The sequence below is a fragment of the Choloepus didactylus genome, chromosome 7, assembly GCF_015220235.1.
Source record: "Choloepus didactylus isolate mChoDid1 chromosome 7, mChoDid1.pri, whole genome shotgun sequence".
Taxonomy (NCBI): Eukaryota; Metazoa; Chordata; class Mammalia; order Pilosa; family Megalonychidae; genus Choloepus; species Choloepus didactylus.
In genome coordinates, this window is record NC_051313.1 from 123331253 (window position 1) to 123351083 (window position 19831).

Below are 19831 nucleotides of genomic sequence, written 5' to 3' on the forward strand. Positions count from 1 at the left end.
ATCAATCAAAATCCATAAATAAAGAACACAAATTGGTAAAAGCACTAACTTACATTAGCTTATACTAAATCTTACATCTTTTAATTTCCAGGATAGTCCATTCCCACCTCCCAAAAAATGAATATATTACTGTATTGCAAACAAGCTAATAGGTGAAGAAAGTGGAATAATAAAGCAATATTTTATGAGTTATAAATATGTAAATGAGGAGAATTAAAAGCAAGCAATAGATTGGACAAATAAAAATATATGTAAAGATGGTAGCAATAAACCCCATCTAGCAGTAATTATATAAATATAAATGGCCTAAATGTCCAAATAATTGCAAAGATTGTCAGAGTGGAACTAAAAACAAAAACCAAAAACTAGGACACACGTTACATATGAGGATGTAAAATATTTGAAAGTAAAGGATGAAAAAAGATGTACAAAGAAAATATTGGCCAACAGAAAAGTTACATAGCCTTATTGATGTCAAACAAAGTAGACTTTAAAGGAAAAACAATTAGTTGAAGTTAAGATGGGAAATTCATAATGATAAACTACGTTGTCAACCAGGAAGTTATAATAATCCTGCTAAGCCACACAGGCAAAGTATGAAGGATATACATAGTATGTGTGATGGTTGGGTTCATGTGTCAACTTGGCTAGGTGGCCTAGCTGTCTGGTCAAGCGGGCACTGGCCTGACAATTCCTGTGAGGCTATTTGAGGCTGGTTGGTTTGTCGGATCATCAGTCAATTGACTGCAGCTGACTGATGACTCATCAAGGGGCGTGCTTCCACAGTGAGAGAATGCAATTGGCCGGATTTGGTCCGGGTGATCAGTTGGAGGCTTATAAGCCAGACGGTTAGAGAACCTTCACTTCTTCTTCAGCTGCTCAGTGAAGCTTTTCCTGGGGAGCTCGTCGAAGTTGCCAGTTCGTTTCCTGAGGAGTTCGTCAAAGTTGTTGGTTCATTTCCTGAGGCGTTCTTCAAAGTTGCCGGTTCATTTCCTGAGGAGTTCGTTAAAGTTGTCGGTTCGTTTCCCGAGGAGTTCGTCGGACGTCTTCCTTGGAGTTGACAGCTTGTTGACGGCTCTGCAGAATTTGGACTCGTGCGCTCCTGCAGTTGCGTGAGTCACTTTTACAATTTGATAATAAGAGACATCTCTCATTGATTCTGTTTCCAAGGAGAACCCTAACTAATACAACTTGGTACCGAGAGTGGGATGGGTCATGAAAAGAGTTAGAATTATCTCTCAAGCCATTCACCTCAGGGCACTCTGTTGCATTTTCATCTCTTAAAACAGGATTAGTCTCTCCAGACAAAAGAGTGAGGGCTGCTTCCTCAGGGGAGGTGATTACAAGATTAGCAGGCATTGAAGGGTCAATCTCCTTAGGTGGGAGTTGCGTGGCAGGCTCCTTAGGGCAGACTGGAGGCAGAGAAGCTGTTTCCCCAGGACAGCCCTCTACAGGTAAATCTAACAATGACCCAGCAGAATCCAGGGTTCCAATGTCCTCACTGTCATTATTATCAATCCATATGTCTCCATCCCAAGTTTCTGGGTCCCATTCTTTTCCAATCAATGCCTTTACTTTAACAGCAGACACCCTGAGAGGTTGAGATTTTAGTTTACGCTGTAAATGTGCTACTCGCACAATAAGAGACTGCGTCTGATTTTCAGAAACCTCCAGTCTGCGGGCACAGGAAATAAGATTTTCTTTCAGGGCACAGATGGAACTCTTTACATCTGTCATACGGCATTCAAGTTTTGAATTTGAAGCCTTTAGCTCATCCCTTTCTCTTACAACTGTATCCAAAGTATCTAAGAGCAGCCAGCCAACATCATTATACTTCTTAATACTGCAAAACTCTGTGAAAGTGTCGAAAACGCTGTCACCCAGAGCCTCGCTTCGTACTAGAGCACAATTAGGAGAATCAAATGGTGCTATTTTGCGTATTTCCTTTGCCAACTCCTGCCATGGACTCTTAGTACCCTCTTGATTATTGGAAATAGAGTCATTAGTGCCTCTGAATCTAATCAGAGTAGAAAACAAGTTGTAAAAGCCCATTTTAAGATTCCGTTTCTCAAGAACCACTTCCGGTACCAAGTGGCTGGATGGTCAGGGACTTGGAAGGAACATGATTGGAAGATTGGTGACAAAGAAGTCTGGGGAAGGGGTATGTGGATAGACCTTTCTGAGTGGGCAAACAACATGAAGATATTTGTGTCCCATGTGAATGCTCACCAGAGGGTGACTTCAGCAGAAGAAGGTTTTAATAACCAAGTGGATAAAATGACCCATTTGGTGGATACCAATCAGCCTCTTTCCCCAGCAACTCCTGTCATTGCCCAATGGGCTCATGAACAAAGTGGTCATGGTGGCAGGTTGATTACATCGGACCACTTCCATCATGGAAAGGGCAGTGATTTGTTCTTACTGGAATAGCACATACTCCGGATATGGGTTTGCCTTCCCTGCACGACATGCTTCTGCCAAAACTACAATACGTGGACTTACAGAATGCCTCATCCACCGTCATGGTATTCCACACAGCATTGCTTCGGACCAAGGAACCCACTTCACAGCAAATGAAGTGAGGGGATGGGCACATGCTCATGGAATTCTGTGGTCTTACCATGTTCCCCATCATCCAGAAGCAGCTGGGTTGATAGAACGGTGGAATGGCCTATTGAAGACTCAATTACGGCGCCAACTAGGTGGCAATACCTTGCAGGGCTGGGGCAGTGTTCTCCAGGAGGCTGTGTATGCTCTGAATCAGCGTCCACTCTATGGTGCTGTTTCTCCCATAGCCAGGATTCATGGGTCCAGGAATCAAGGGGTGGAAACAGGAGTAGCACCACTCACTATCACTCCTAGTGATCCACTAGGAAAATTTTTGCTTCCTGTCCCTGCAAGTTTAAGCTCTGCTGGTCTACAGGTCTTGGTTCCAAAAGGAGGAGTGCTTCCACCAGGAAACACAACAATAATCCCATTGAACTGGAAGTTAAGGCTGCCACCTGGCCACTTTGGGCTTCTTATGCCTCTGAATCAACAGGCAAGTAAGGGGATTACTGTACTGGCTGGGGTGATTGATCCTGACTATCAAGGGGAAATAGCACTGCAACTACACAATGGAAGTAAAGAAGAGTTTTCCTGGCATACAGGAGATCCCCTGGGGCGTCTCTTAGTACTACCATGCCCCGTGATTCAAGTCAATGGAAAACTGCAACAACCCAATCCAGGCAGGACTACCAATGGCCAAGAAACTTCAGGAATGAAGGTTTGGGTCACCCCACCAGGCAAAGAACCACGGCCAGCTGAAGTGCTTGCTGAGGGTAAAGGGAACATGGAATGGGTAGTGGAAGAAGGTCGTGATAAATATGAACTACGGCCACGTGACCAGTTACAGAAACGAGGACTATGATGATATGAATATTTCCTCCTCGTTTTGTGATGATTATGTTTGTATTTGTCTGTGAAGAGAATATTTTTGCTTTCTTCTCTGTCTTGTCCCCTTATCATATGGCATAAGCTGTAACGTTCATTTTGAAGATATGGTTTTGGGTGATGTGTACAACTGCCAAGTTGACAAGGGGTGGACTGTGATGGTTGGGTTCATGTGTCAACTTGGCTAGGTGGCCTAGCTGTCTGGTCAAGCGGGCACTGGCCTGACAATTCCTGTGAGGCTATTTGAGGCTGGTTGGTTTGTCGGATCATCAGTCAATTGACTGCAGCTGACTGATGACTCATCAAGGGGCGTGCTTCCACAGTGAGAGAATGCAATTGGCCGGATTTGGTCCGGGTGATCAGTTGGAGGCTTATAAGCCGGACGGTTAGAGAACCTTCACTTCTTCTTCAGCTGCTCAGTGAAGCTTTTCCTGGGGAGCTCGTCGAAGTTGCCAGTTCATTTCCTGAGGAGTTCGTCAAAGTTGTTGGTTCATTTCCTGAGGCGTTCTTCAAAGTTGCCGGTTCGTTTCCTGAGGAGTTCGTTAAAGTTGTCGGTTCGTATCCCGAGGAGTTCGTCAGATGTCTTCCTTGGAGTTGACAGCTTGTTGACGGCTCTGCAGAATTTGGACTCGTGCGCTCCCGCAGTTGCGTGAGTCACTTTTACAATTTGATAATAAGAGACATCTCTCATTGATTCTGTTTCCAAGGAGAACCCTAACTAATACAGTATGCTACTTTTCATTGTACAACACAAGTTCAAAATGAGGAAAAAATAAAAATAAAAAGATAAATACACAAATCTACAGTCATAATAGAAGATTTAAATACAACTCTCAGAATAATTGTTAGAAAAGGCATATTAACATCAAAGAGTAAAGATATATAATGTATGGATATGACAATTAATGAACATTCCCTACTAGATATAGAGAGACAGTGCTGAACCCAACATGGCATTCAACCTTTTTCAAGCACACAGACATTTAGAACAGGTTGATCATAAGTTGAATAATAAAGCAAGTCTGAATAAATTTGAAAAAGATTACAGTCATAACAGCACTTTAATTGACAGATATAAAATAAAGATAGAAAATAATAACATATATGGACAAAGTACTAATATTTTTAACCTGTTAAATTTTCAAACACAGAGAAATGAAGATAGAATGATATAGTATAAACCCATACAGCAAGTTAACATTTTAACAATTTTCAATATTTGGAGAATTTTTTTTACCTAATTTCACCCACACTTTTGTGTAATTTTCAAAAGTAAACCTTGACACACACTCCTGTTCCCTCTGCAGATCCTTTCTTCCCAACATCTTTCCTGTTGACTGTGCTGAGAAGTCCACTTCACCTAGGCAGGTCACTGGCATTAAGGAATCTCAGCCCAGTCTCAGTGATTCAGCCAGAGGGATAGGAAGGGGTGTACCCTTGCCATGGGCACCCAAACCTACCTTTCCAACCCATGATCACTCAAACCACCCAGGAAACATCTCCAGGTTCAGTTCCCCAGACCCTGGTTCTGCTTCCACAGTGAGGATCAGGCTTTTGTCCCCACAGGACCTGCCGGGGTGGTGCCCATGGCTCTGGGATATCTCAGCACTCCATATGCTTATCTGCTAGTGAGTGAAAACCCAGAGGGAGAAAGTTGTCAGCTGAGCTACTGACAATGCAGCCACTGGAGTTGGTGACCTTGAAAGATGTAGTTATAGACTTCACCCAGGAAGAGTGGTCCCTGCTGGACACATCCCAGAGAAAGCTGTTCAGAGATGTCATGTTGGGGAATATCAGTCATCTGGTCTTGGTGGACTCTGGGCCAACCATTCCCTTCCTCTTCCTGCAGCTTTCTAAGGATAGGATTCACTTCCCTGGAGTCCTCAATTTTAATATCAGATAATTCATTGGGAGAGACATCCCAGATATTTCATCCCTGTCAGCAGGATCCCAATTAATTCCAGCTTGGCAACAGCCAGGTGGACTTTAGTCGGGTTCACCTTGCCCCTTCTTTTCTGATATTTGTATTTGGCCACTCATATTGCCACTTTTTCAGCCACCAAGTGGGCATCTGATCTTCAAATCAGATGTACATTACCACTTGGAGCAAGAAGAGGAACTGTGGGGAGAAGGAATTGGATTTTTCCAATCCCAGAATTCAGGCAGGGCAAGTGTTCCTAAAAAAAAAAAGAATGAAAGAAATTGTATCCACACATTAACTGCAGGTAAAACATGTCTCCCATATTAAAGAGTAACATTATACATAGTGAATTTCCAGAAGATTTTACTCACAGATCCAGAGTGACTCACAATGGAAAGAAATCCTACCTCAGCAATCTTGTTGGAAAAGTCCTCAGTGACCAGTCATCTGTTAATAAACAAAAGCAAACATTCACTACAAATATATTATATGAATGTCATCTAGTTGGTAAATCCTCAGTTGAAAGCTCTGACCTTACACATTACAATGGAACTCACACTAGAGAGAAACAATATGAGTGGCATCTATGTGGGAAAGCTTTCATTCTATATTTCACAAAGAGACAGCATGAAAGAACTCACATTGGAGAGAAACAATATTTATGCTAGCTATGTGGGAAAGCCTTCATCCAATATTCCATGCTTAGGCAACATGAGATGAGTCACATTGGAGAGAAACCCTATGAATGTCACATATGTGGGAAAGCCTTTGCTCAGACTCCTAACATGAGAAAACATGAGAATATTCACAATGCAGAGAAACTGTATGAATGCCATGTATGTGGGAAAGCCTTCAGTCTTTGTTCTTATCTTAGACAACATGAGAAAACACATACTGGAGAGAAACCATATGAATGCCATCTATGTGAGAAAGCCTTTGCTCATTGTTCTAACCTGGGAGAACATAAGAAAACTCACACTAGAGAAGTGATATGAATGCCATGCATGTGGGAAAGCCTTCACTCATTTTTCTTCCCTGAGACAACACACAAAAAAAACTCACACTGGAGATAATCCATATGAATGCCATCTGCATGGGGAAGCCTTTAATCAATGTTCTGCCCTGAGACAATATGAGAGAATTCATAGTGGAGAGTGACCCTATGAATGGCACTTTTGTGGGAAAGCCTTCACTTATCATCTGCCTTTAGAAAACCTGAGAAAATTCAATCTGCAGATATACCATAAGAATATCACCTATGTGGGGAAATCTTAGTTTATTTATGTAACCTTAGACAGCATGACAGAAACGAAACTGGAGAGAAACCCTATGAATGCCATATATGCGAAAGGCTTCAGTCAATAGTCTTAGGTGACAAGAGAGAACTCATACTAAAGAGGTTTTTTTATATGGATGAGATTTCAGCCCTTGAGTAAATATTTTAAAATGTTAGAAAACACACACTGAAGAAGAAAAAAAAAGCTGTAATCAATCTGGGAGAGCTTTTAGTCATCCAGACTACTGCATCAATCTAAGCCAAACTAAACTGGAGAGGATCAATGTAAATGTCATCTCTATATAAAAGCATTTAATATACATTCATACAACATGAAGGAAATCATAATATACATATTATGAAAGTGGGAGAGTCTAAATCCACTGCTCTACCTGATAGAGAGGCAAGTCTTTCCCAGAGGATGAAGACCCTTGAGAGAGTGCCAGAAAATGCCAGGTGGAGATGTTATTCATGAAAAATTACACAAAATCATTTATTCATACAGCAACACTTGTAGGGAAAGTGTGAATTCACATGGTATAAAACTGTGGTATCATGAATGAAGGTATATCTTAAGTGATCACTCATTCCTTAGCATTAATAGTCATATACTGAGGAACCCACAATCCTAAAGTCAATTTAGGAAAATCTTCAGATATATTTCACATCAGAAAACTCACAGTGTTAAACAAAATCTTTTATATGGATGTTTTAGCACTCAATTCAGCAGACTCATGAATTTTGAACAAGACTTACTTTCAAAATTATTTATGATGACAAGGTCAAATTGTGAAACGTCAGTGGTATTATACTGAATGATAAATTTTGTAAGAAGTAAAATAAGTGAGAATTCCAAAACTAAGAAAAAGTAAATCTCAGGGGTCATGTCATTGTAATCATAAAAAATTTAGAAGAAAAATTGATGATATTTCTTGATATACCTATCAGCCCTAGTTTATATTTTCTGGTCTTATAAATGACTTTTTATCTTTGGATTTATTCAAATCAGTATCCAAACAAGTCTTACACATTGCATTGTGATGGTATGGTTCTTAAGTCTCTTTTCATCTCTCACAGTGGTAAGCAAACACATTCTGTAAAAAGCTAGAGAGTTAATATCTTAGGCTTTGTGGCTCTGTGGGCTCTGTAGAAATTTCTAACTCTGCTTTTATAGCATGAAAGCAGGAACAGACTATATGTAGAGGGATTGGAGTAGTTGTGTTCCAATAAAACTTTATTTACACAAACAGCAAGCAGGTCAGAGTTGTCTCACCATTTGTAGGTTGAGAATCAACCTCTGAGGAGAGAACTAAGCCTATAGAAACTGGTAAGATGTTATGACTTTATAACTCGGCACTGAAAATAACCCTAAGAGCTATAAAGATAGAAATGTAATCAATTCCTAAGGGGATCTCCCTCTTTACCTTTGGGTTCCTTATTTTCAAGCCATGAACAACCTATCCCTTTTTCCCTGCTGCTTCATCCATTTTTGAATCAACTAATCCTTAGCACATTCAAAAAATCTACGCATCTGAAAATTTTAAGACAGAACACACTTATGACTAATTTTTATGTAAATGGAAGAGATGGTCAACCTAGAAAAGAAGTTTAAAATTTGTTCACTTCAAAGTTAGTAGTGAATTTAGATAATGTTTTGATTTTCTTTAGAACTATTCCCAAATATAAATAAAAAAAGAAATTGTTTACAAATCATATGCTGATTAAAACCAAAGGAGACCAGAGAAGTGACTGCAGCTCTGGGACATCTCGCCAGTCCATGTGCTTATCTGGATGTGAGGGAAAACCCAGAGGAAGATAATTGTCAGCTGAGTTATTGACAATGCAGCCACTGGAGTTAGTGAACTTGAAAGATGTAGTTATAGACTTCACCCAGGAAGAGTGGTCCCTGCTGGACACATACCAGAGAAAGCTGTTGAGAGACATGATGCTGTAGAATATCAGTCATCTTGTCTCCATGGGACATCTGGTCTCCAAATCAGATGTATGTCCCACTTGGAGCAAGGAGCAAAACTGTGAAGAGAAGGAATTGGATTTTTCCAATCCCAGAATTCAGGCAGGGAAAATGGTTTGGTTTTTTTTTTTAAGAAATGTTATGCAACTAACTGCAGGAAAGACACAGCTACCATCATATCATTGAAGCAGAACTCTTATACTCAAAAGAATGGCATTATATGTAGTGAATTGCCAGATTTTACTTGGAGATCCAGAGTGACTCAACAGGTGTTAATTCACAATGGAAAGAAACCCTAGTTCAGCAATCTCATTGGAAATCCCTCACTGACAAGTCATCTGCTGAGAGGCAAAGGCAAATATAAACTAGAAATAAATCATATAAATGTCATGTAATTGGTAAGTCCTTTACTCAAAGCACTTGACTTATGCATTAGAATGGAACTCACACTGGAGAGAAACCATATGAATGCCACCTATGTGGGAAAGCCTTCACCTATTATTCTATCTTTAGACAACATGAGAGGAGTCACACTGGAAAGAAATGCTATGAATGTCCTCTACGTGGGAAAGCCTTCACTTGCTGTTCTAGCCTGAGACAACTTGAGACAACTCATACTGGAGAGAAATGACATGAAAGGCATCTGTGTGGGAAAGCCTTCACTCACTGTTCTAACCTGACACAACATAAGAGAACTCACACCGGAGAGAAGCCATATGATGCCATCTGTGTGGGAAAGCCTTCACTCAGTGTTCTTCCCTGAGGCCATGTGAGAGAACCCCCAGGGGAGAGAGACCCTATGAATGTCATCTTTGTGGGAAAGCCTTCAGTTGTCATTCCACCTTTAGAAAACATGGGAAAACTTATCCTGGAGAGATACCATAAGAAAATATTTTATGTGCAGAAACCTTCCTTTACTTCTGTAACCTTAAGCAGCATGACAGAACCCAAGCTGGGGAGAAACCCTATGAATGCCATATGTGTGAAATGCTTCAGTCAATATTAGATGACATGGAAGAAATCACATTATAAAAGTTTTGTATATGGAAAAGATTTCAACTCTTGAGCTAATCTTTAAACATGCTAGAAAACTCACACTCTTAGAAAAAACTGTAATCAATCTGGTAGAGCTTTTAGTCATCCTGACTGCTGCATCAATCTAAGCCAGTTTATACTGAAGAGAATCAATGTAAATGTCACCTATGCAAAAAAGCCTTTAGTAGATGGCCTGATGATATAAAATATGAGAGAACTCATAATATCCATTTTATGAAAGTGGAAGAGCCTACATCCACTGCTCCACCTGATAGACAGACAAGTCTTTAACAAAGGATGAAGCCCACTGAGAGAGTGTCAGATAATGCAAGCTGGAGATGTTATGAAAAATTACATAAAACCATTTATTCATACAGCAACACTTGTAGGGCAAGTGTAAATTCATGCTGTATAAAACTCTTATCGGTGCATGAATAAAGGCATGTCTTCAATGATCACTAATTCCTTAGCATTAATATTCTTATGCTGAGTAATCAAGAATCCTAAAGTCAATTTAGGAAAATCTTCAACTGGATTTCATATTAGAACATTCATAGTGTTATATAAAATAATTTATATGGACCCTTTAGCACTCAATTCATCAAAGAGTCAAGAATTTTGAACATGACCTACTATTGAAATTATATAGGATAACAATGTAGAATTGTGAAGTTTCATTGGTATTTTACTGAATGATAAATATTGTAAGAAGTAATATGAAGTTAGATAAATTCCATAGATTAGTACTTGCATATTTGTAGGCAGCAAATATTGTTGCTGAAAATCTAATGTGTTGGCCATGTTCTAGTTCTGTTATTCAGTTTAAAAAAAATATTTGAATCAATCAGAAAATAACTGAATGTTAGCTCAAACACTTAGAATTTAAAATTATGATTTTTAAACATTATCTTAGTATTATATATGTTCATGGCAAGCTTGGATAAATAAACACCCTTTAGAAGTAGGAAAATATACAAAAACAAAAAAACAAACAAAAAAAACAGAAAAACAAAGGAGAGGCTTTCCAAAAGAAAAGCATAATCAGCCAATCTCCTGAGTTAGAAAGGAGCCTAAACACCAAGGTTGTAACTCCTAGCAGGAACATTCTCTGGAACCATTTGGTCCTTTTCACTCTTATCTTAGGGAAAAAGAATTGGGAAATCAACAGTAATAAAATATCCCCTCTCAGCAATCTTGGCCTCACATCCGGGGTTCTGGAGCCAGAATGCTTGTGCTGAGTTGTAAGCCCATTAATTTCTTGTTGTGGAAGCAAGTTTCTCCACTATTCAATTCTTTGGTTTACATATATGTAGAACAAGAAAATAATAATACAAAGGTTAAATTAGACAACACATTTGATGAGCTCAGCTGTTGCTTTTACATTATCAGATACTGATTAATGGGAGTTGTCACAGTTGTAATTGTTAGAGCTGGTACTGAGGAAAACTGCACCAAAGGCTCTTAGAACCAAACCACAGAGTCCAAGAACCAAAGTCAGTAAGGCATTTCTCATTGTTACTGATAATTCAGGACTATTTAATTCAGAAAGTATTGAGAATTAGTTAATCAATAATATAGATACTTAAAACTTTAAACATTAAAATATTCAAAAATACACGGTTTTGGTGCTTTTTAATGTTCAACTTTTTTCAAACAGTACATATTTTCATCACCTAAGCTATCATGAGAAATGATTTGTGTGGTTAGCTAAATAAAATAAATCAAATGTTTATATTGGTTATTGATGGGTTATGTGAATATAAGTGAATTAAATGTGAAATTTTTACTTTTATGTATTCTGTAAATTTTCTCTGGAAAGCACATATTATATTTAAGAAAAATGCCCACAATTAAATATTTTACTATTTTTATTGCAGATGAGTTACATTTTATATTTATGAAGAAACCTTAGAAACAGAGAAAAGAAAAAAAAAACACCAAAAGTATGACTGTCTAGGGAAACTAAAATTTAATCTGCATCCTATGAAACATTATTTATCCAGTTACTATAAAAACAAAAATGGGCAGTGCTATACAAATTTCTTTAACTTACTTTATACTTAAATAATTCATCCATGTCTTTCTAGATTAACAAGCATACTTATAAATTAACTTCTCTATTGGATACAAATAATTCCTGCTTATGACTGTAATATAAACTAGTCAGCTATTTTTGCATGGTTAGGTTGTTTCCATTGTTAATTTCTATGTACAAATGTAAATGAAAACATCCAAGTACTATGTTTAAATTAATGAATTAGGCAATCTGTGAAAAAATATGGATATTGGGCAAACACAAACATGGGTTATTAGTGAGCATCAATACCATCTCCCAATAGAGGTGTTCTTACCAGATATACCACATTTGGAGAGAAGACAAAATCACTTTTATTTGGGGGTTAATCTTCAGCTAAATCATAGCAGCAATCAGAGTACTCCACTGTTCATGACATTACAACTAATATATGGCAACTTAATAATCCTCATAGGTCAAGTGCTTAAGAGGGCACCTCCCAGAGAACCAGATGTTCAAATCCACGGCAATGCCTGCATTGGTGCCTGGGGCTACTGACTGTGTTGCAACCATGTTCTTAAGAGCAAATCTTTGGATGATCTCAAATATAGAGAGTCCAGATTCATCTGCACATATAGAATATTTTTAAATGTTTACTACAATCTGTAAATGATTTATGTAATTATTTTTATGTCATTTTTATTTCATCCTGAATTTTAACATTATTTCTTTCTTTTTAAAACCTTTCCACATATTGAACTCAAATGAAAGTTTTCCATATTTTACTTTTAATATTCTATAACAGGTACCTCTGAACTTAACTACATATTAATAAAATTGAAGAAATGATTATAAATTTTTATGGAAGTAAAAAATGCATTTCATACAGTTATTAGGGAATTAAAAGTCATATGGGGCAGACATATGTAGGAAAAGGCCCTCTTGTGACCAGAGCAGAAGTCAGATGGGCCCCTCAGGGATAGAAAATACCTGAGGGTACACAGTGAGAACTTTCCAGGCTACTAAGAGAGCAGCTGGCAATTTATACTCTGAACATAGACTAAAATATTTTGAAAAATCTGCCTAGTTTTGGACTCACCTCATAAAATTCTTCAGCAGCCAACTTCCTTCTAGAATTTGGCAATCAGAACTCTACCTTGGAGAACAGAGATGATTCCAAAACCACAGTCACTGATACTAAAGATGTTCCTTACAACCGGTAGAAGAGTGCACAGACTTTGGCTTCTTTGTTTGCTTATTTACTCTTAGTTAATGTGTGCATCTTCTCAAAGAGCACATTTGCATGGTCCTCAAGTAACTACCCCTAGTTCAGAAATTTTTCTTGCCCAGGGTTCTCTGGAGAGCTGCCTTGACTTCCTTGTTCCGTAAACTGTAGATGATGGGGTTGAGCATGGATGTCACCACTGTATAGAAAAGGGCGAGGAGCTTGTCTGTTCCTGGTGAGTGGCTGGCTTTGGGCCTCAAGTAGGTGACAGATCCTGAGCCATAGAAAAGCGTTACCACCAGGAGGTGGGAAGAACAGGTGGAAAGAGCTTTATGGCGGCCCTCAGGTGAGGGCATGATGAGCACAGCAGCTAGAATTCTGCCATAGGAAGCAATAATCAGCAAAAATGGGCTGGATATGCAAAGGATGGCCACAACAAAGACTGCAGCCTCATTATGGGAAGTATCCCCACAGGCGAGTTCCAGGATGGGTGGGAGATCACAGAAGAAGTGGTCTATCTCACAGGGGCCACAGAAGTCCAAGGAGAAAATATAGTTGGTCTGGCCCAGGCCTACCATGCATCCCACCCCCCAGGAAACCATTGCCAGATTGGCACACGCCCCACGACTCATTCGTGTTGCATAGTGGAGTGGGGAGCATATGGCCATATAGCGGTCAAAAGCCATGGCTGCCAAAAGGCTGCACTCACTAATAGCAAAAAATGTAAAGAAAAACATCTGCATGGCACAACCCTCTCGAGAGATCCCTCGGGCCTCACTCACAAGACTCTGCAGCATCTTGGGTATGACGGAGCAAGTGTAGCCAATCTCCAAGAGAGACAAGTTGGCCAGGAAGAAGTACATGGGAGTGTGGAGGCCTGGGGTGGTCCAGATGGTGAGGGCTATGAGCACATTGCCCGTCAGCGATGCAAGGAACATGAGCAGGATGAGGGTGAACAAGAGGAAACACCACTCAGGGACCTCAGAGAATTTGGCAAATGCAAAGCGTTTGACAAACATGCTGTTCTCCTGCCACAAGGAGCAGTTGAGGCTCATGACCTTGAAAAGAGAAAGGCAGAGTCATCAGAAAGATGTGTTAATATTTTAATGAACTTTTGTATATCAGAAAGGTAATGAGGTCCACTATTCCTTATCGACAATTCTACAATCAAAAAGTGCTAAAATTATACTCATCCTCATATCTATTTTATTCATTTTATTGAGATATATTCACATACCATGCAGTCATTCAAAAGTAAGTGTGCATTCAGTTGTTTACAGTACCACCATATAGCTGTGCATTCATCACCAAAATTAATTTTTGACATTTTCATTACCACACACACACAAATAATAAGAATAAAGACTAAAGTGAAAAAGAACAATCAAAGCAAAAAAGAACACTGGGTGCCTTTTTTTTTTTCTTCCCCCATTTTTCTGCTCATCCATTCATAAATGGGAATGTGGTCCATATGGCTCTCCCAATCACATTGTCACCCCTCATAAGCCACATTTTTATACAATCATCAAGATTCATGGGTTCTGGGTTGTCTCAGTTCTTCTCTGTGTTCACTATCTTAATTGCTGTGTCCAAAATATACTTAGTTCCCCAAGCATACTATGAAAAATTATCATTTCACCTCAATTTTCTTTTCATTCCCTCCTTTAATAAGTTTTTTTAAGTAATACCAAACCAAATAAATGTTTCCTATCTCTCTCATATAAGGCCATTTCTCTCCATTTCAGTTCCCATTTCCTTATATTTCTTTCTTTACTCTTTCATTCAATAAATATTATGGAGAAAGGATATTTGGCAGTTACAGTCTTCGGTGCTGGGATATAGCAATGAACAAAATACACTATCTTACCTCATGGAGCATTCACTTTAGTGAAGAAAAGCAAAAATTAAATAATAATTCAATACACTAATAACTTGTGTAGTGCAGGTATTAAAACTGGAGTCGATACTGGTGACTGACCAATTTAGATTGTTTGGTTAGAGAGGATTCTTGAGGACAAAATGTACTAGCCAATTTGTGAATGACAACAAGTGGTGGTGTCTTACTGAGATAACTCCATCACTGTAACTAATTTCTTTATTTTCAATATTTCTCATCTGTCTTTGTCTCTCCACCAGAGTTTTCTTTACTAAATGAAAATTATTCTTAATATGATTCATAAAAATTTCTGAATCAGGTGACTGACTATTGTTGGAATCTTGTATCTCACCATTTACCCAAATAGACCGAGGTTACAGTCATGGCCAAATACTTGCCTCTTTCAGTTCATGCTTTGCTTACACTTATTTCCTTTGCATTGTACTCCTTTTCCCACAGGGGCTTGAAATTTGCTTCCCTGATTGTCCACCAAGTGACCTGCCATCTATGTTCAAGTGCTCATGAGGTAGCTACGTGTCTCCTCTCTTGAAATGCTTCCTGACACCCCTCCACTGTTTCCATAGCCCTGTCACTGCTATGATAGCACTTGCACCAGTCTGATAAAAATTAGTTCCTAATTTCTTCCTGGGAGTAGCCTCAGATACAAGGTGTCAGAATCTTTTCATGTTTAACTTTATGTCTACCACTGTTAAAAACTCACAAAATCTCATGTAATAAAAAAAGAAAAAGTTTTAATGCTATACTTTCCTCTAGCTGCCTGTATCTTTTGCCTGGTCATGAATATTCTATTTTCTGAAGTCAATTAAAATAAATCCTATCTCCTCAGATATGACAGTTATTTTTCTCTCAGTTCAAAGATTATCAAAATTGACAAAATTTTCCTTACTCATTAGTGGATGTATCACAGTTTGGTTTGTTCTGTTTGAAATATAATTAACCAGAAATCTAAAAAATGTTCTTTGCTCTGTAAAGGGCAAAAGATTGAAAGGATTTCACTTCCATTTCTCTGGTGTCTATATGTCTGTTAGTATAACCTGAGATTATGCTATTGAATAGTGTCTAACAAGATCCAACACTGTACACTCATTGTGCAAATCATCAATCTAAACTGTTCAGCAATTTCAGACACATTACTGTAACAATTCTATGATCCATATATTTTAGTTGTGATTAAACAAACATTCACTAAACAATCATTTCATAACAACCAGAAAGGAAGGCTTAGAAGCAATGTAAGTTATGGATAAGAATAGAGGCTTAGATTGATGTAGTAGAATTTCTGAGATCAGACAGAAAACTAGGAAGTGGTAGAAATGGCATACAAAACACTTTTGCAACTTTCAAAACATTCTTTATAACATATTAATTACACATTTTAAGCTGGTATATTTAAAGCAAAAATATGCTTTTTTGAGGATCCTAATTACTATGAAGAAACAAATATAATAGGTGCAGTCACAAAAAAAGTGTGTACAAAAATGTACATTCTTGCACATGCACATATATCTGTATACCCACAAACATATGCACATTCATATGCATATTTCTAGAGATATTCTATATGGGTTCAAATCCTAGCACAGTCATCTAACAGTTGTGTCAAATTTAACATTTACTTAAACTGTTCCTCAGATTGCCCATTTACAATAGGAGTTTGTAATAGTAACTTCCTCATAAATTGCTATGAAGATTAAGTAGTTAATTTCCACAAGTACTTAGAACAGTGACTAAGTACTCAGTAGTATCAGATACAGCAGTGCCTGTATAAATGTGTGTGTGTATAAATATTATTAGGTATCTACAGAAAGGAGTATGGGCAGGCAATGCAACAATTTGGCAGATTAATGCTTCTCTCTCTCACTTGTAACATTTTCTTGATGAACTTCTCTATCCATCATTTCCTTGTAAAGGAAGGATAATGAAGGCCTTCCTATCTTTCTTGTAGACTTGTTATGAGTTGCAAATGCAAAGATTGTAGAAGCAAACTATGAATGAAAAGTAAGGAACTGTCATTAAAATGTTGTTTATCAGCATCAAACCTTTTGCCCTTTAACGCCTCATATCAATGAACTTGTAGGAAACTGCATACAGCATTCTGTTATTATCAGTCTATAAATAACCTCTGTTAACAATCAGCAATCAAGTCATTCTAACTGGCCATGTGTATATCTCAAGAAAAATTCATGCCAACATTGGATTTCATGCCAATGATAAATTATAACATTGATTCTTACTCAATGTTTTAAAAGATTACATGGCCATGAACACTGGCAAGGCTCTGATGATTTAAATCATGAGATGGAATTTTAGTGATCACTGTTGTAAAAGAAATGGAGGAAGGATATCAGATACTTTTTATATCTCAATGGTTTGGATTGACATGCCACTTTACCAAGCCCCAATATCCAAGGCAAGCATACTTTATAGAATTCTTTGGGAAAGAAAATCCAGTACAAGTGATTAATTTTGGGGCAGTTAGTCATCACTATTGTCACAGTTAAAGGTTTATTTGCTTTCTATCAGCTATAGGAAAATATGTGACGCACTTCAGGTATTGTCTATTAAACACTAAGTACAGTGCCAGGCATACAAAAAACACTCAATAAATAGTAACCTTCTTTTATGTATCATTATTTCTAAAATGCTTTAATAGTAGAGAAATTTGTATAAATTTTCCACTAACGATTATAGGGATGATTAGCCATTGCTTTCCAATTTCCCCACAGCAACTTTAACAAGGACCTAATACTTAGCTGAGTGATACCTTAATATAATCCAGCAGAAACTATTTTATCATTTAATTGCATAACCATGGAGAGGATAATCTAGGTATTTCTATTCCCCAACAAAAAGAGAGATATCAACTTCCAATGAAAGAATTACTTTTAAACAGTTTTCAGCAATTTTATGTCAGGGATACCAGGAGGCTGAGTGAATTATTATTCTCTTCAGAGAAGGAAAGAATAAGAATAAGTAATTAAAAAAATAACCAGAACTAAACATCCTTTGGGTATCAGCTGCCCATTTTCACACTTAAATCCACCATATGTCACAATCCTCTTTTCTTAAGATTTCATCTAGGTCACATACCTTTAATCATAACATTTGAAGGAACAAAAGTGGATGTTAATTGCTTCAGGTGAGATGTCTGTGAGTTCCTCTGTACCCTCTGCTTATAACCTCCAACATTCATAACATGTGTAGTTGCTCCCTTTTCACGTTGAAGACTGCACTGAGAAGACTTTGTTGTAGTCAGGAGCCTTGACTGCTCTCAGGAACATTGTGTGTCTAATGAGGAAGTATCATGTCCCTCCACTCAATGCTCTCAGCTCCACACACACACAGAAAAAAAATCAGAGAAATATACAAGTCTGTGCTGATTATGTGATGAAACATCTCAGCCTTCCTTCTTCCTGAAAAACAGTGTGATATGAATATGCTGTATTTTAATTCTCCTCATTCTGAATACTTATCCTTCCTCAATCCCCTGGAGACTCATATTTTCTTCTCACTAGAAAGGGTCAAGAAGCAGTTTGATTCCATCTCCCAGAAGTTATAAAAAACAGGTCTGTCTCTATTAGGAGACAAATACTAATTTAGGACAGAAAGAAGTAATTGTGAAAAAGCAGACAAATCAACCATTGAATTTAATGACCTGCATCACACAACTGCTGTCACAAACTGTATACATAATGCAATATGAATCCAAGTAAAATGCCCTATTTTAAACCAGTTGTTTAACCATGCTAAACTGTTAATATTCAGAATTTGATTTTTTTCTGAATTAACTGAAGAATTTTCCAAAATAATTACAAAAATGCACAAGTAACATTAAATCCATGTTATATTGATGCAGTTAATATTTCTTCTTAATATTCTAAGAGTCTCAAAAGCCTAATACTCTTCTATTTACAGATAATTTTGACAAAGTAACTTTTTGTTTCTGTCAAAAGTAAACATAGAAAAGTGGAAAGTCAAAGGTACATGCTAAGGTAGTGAAAGAACAGAATAAGGACTGAATGCTTATTATTTCAATGATATAATGAAAGTGGGTAAGATACTGAATGTGCAGTATTTAAATGATATGAAGGCAAAGAAGAAAGAGTAGGTAAAAGAAAGGTGTCATTTGGAGAGAAAATTCCCCTATTGCAGACTTCTTAAATGAAATAGGCAATGATGTACTATGGAATTCCAAGAAGGGACTTACTGTCCCAACCTTATGTTATCTGGACTATACTTTCTGCTTCCACAACTCCTAAATTAGAACTTGACTGGATATTATTAAATGTAATTCTTACAGTTGTTATTCTCTGAATCAAATACAGAGCCAATGGAATTTCAAATAGGTTTATGAAGATTAAACAAGGTATTTAGTTATCTACTTCAACATTTTCATAATTCTCTACCTAATTAGTAAAAGAAAACTGAATTCATTTAGAATGGCAAATGCACTGAGGTAAAGAACACATCTCTTACCAAATGCACCTAGCTGCATATTTTTTGCAGCTAGCTACATCCTACAATTAATTCTGGCCAATTAAAGTAGAATTGGAGTACCCAGAAGTTCTCCTTAAATGGAGGGCAATGCCTTATTTTGAACCTCCTCCATCCATCCGTTTGCCCTGGAACTAGATGTGATGGATGAAGCTCTAGTGTACAGCAGGCACAATGAGAACTAATATATGTATATATATGTACACATATATGTATGCATATATGCATGTGCATGTATAATATAGTCATATTTTCCTCTCACATATCCCTAATCTCTACTTTCTAAGAGAAGTGTGTTGCCATACCATATGATTGTGCATATGTCATATTTATTATATATTTCTAATAGTTTCATATTTGCATGTTTCTATTGTAATTTTTATGAACAAAATTTTGTAATTGCTAACATTTCCATAGTGTATAGCACCCTTTGTCACTTACAAAATTTCATCTTTTTACTGTTCAATATTCTTACGCTGATTTCTACTTTTTACTCATTCTCTTTTGCGTTTATAAATTTGGCCATTTATTTCATGTTTTTAGGTTATTTATATCCCTTGTGTAT

At 37.5% G+C, this 19831-nt stretch overlaps 1 protein-coding gene across 1 annotated transcript; it reads right to left on the bottom strand.

Moving 5' to 3' along the window:
* Positions 1 to 8237: 8237 nt before the first annotated feature.
* On the bottom strand, positions 8238 to 13933 carry LOC119540768 (olfactory receptor 10C1-like). Its single transcript, XM_037844722.1, has 2 exons — positions 12997 to 13933; positions 8238 to 8299 (listed from the first exon to the last, which is right to left on the bottom strand). The coding sequence occupies exons 1-2, from the start codon at positions 13928 to 13930 to the stop codon at positions 8238 to 8240; spliced, it is 996 nt and encodes a 331-aa protein (XP_037700650.1). The 5' UTR covers positions 13931 to 13933.
* Between the last annotated feature and the right edge of the window lie 5898 nt (positions 13934 to 19831).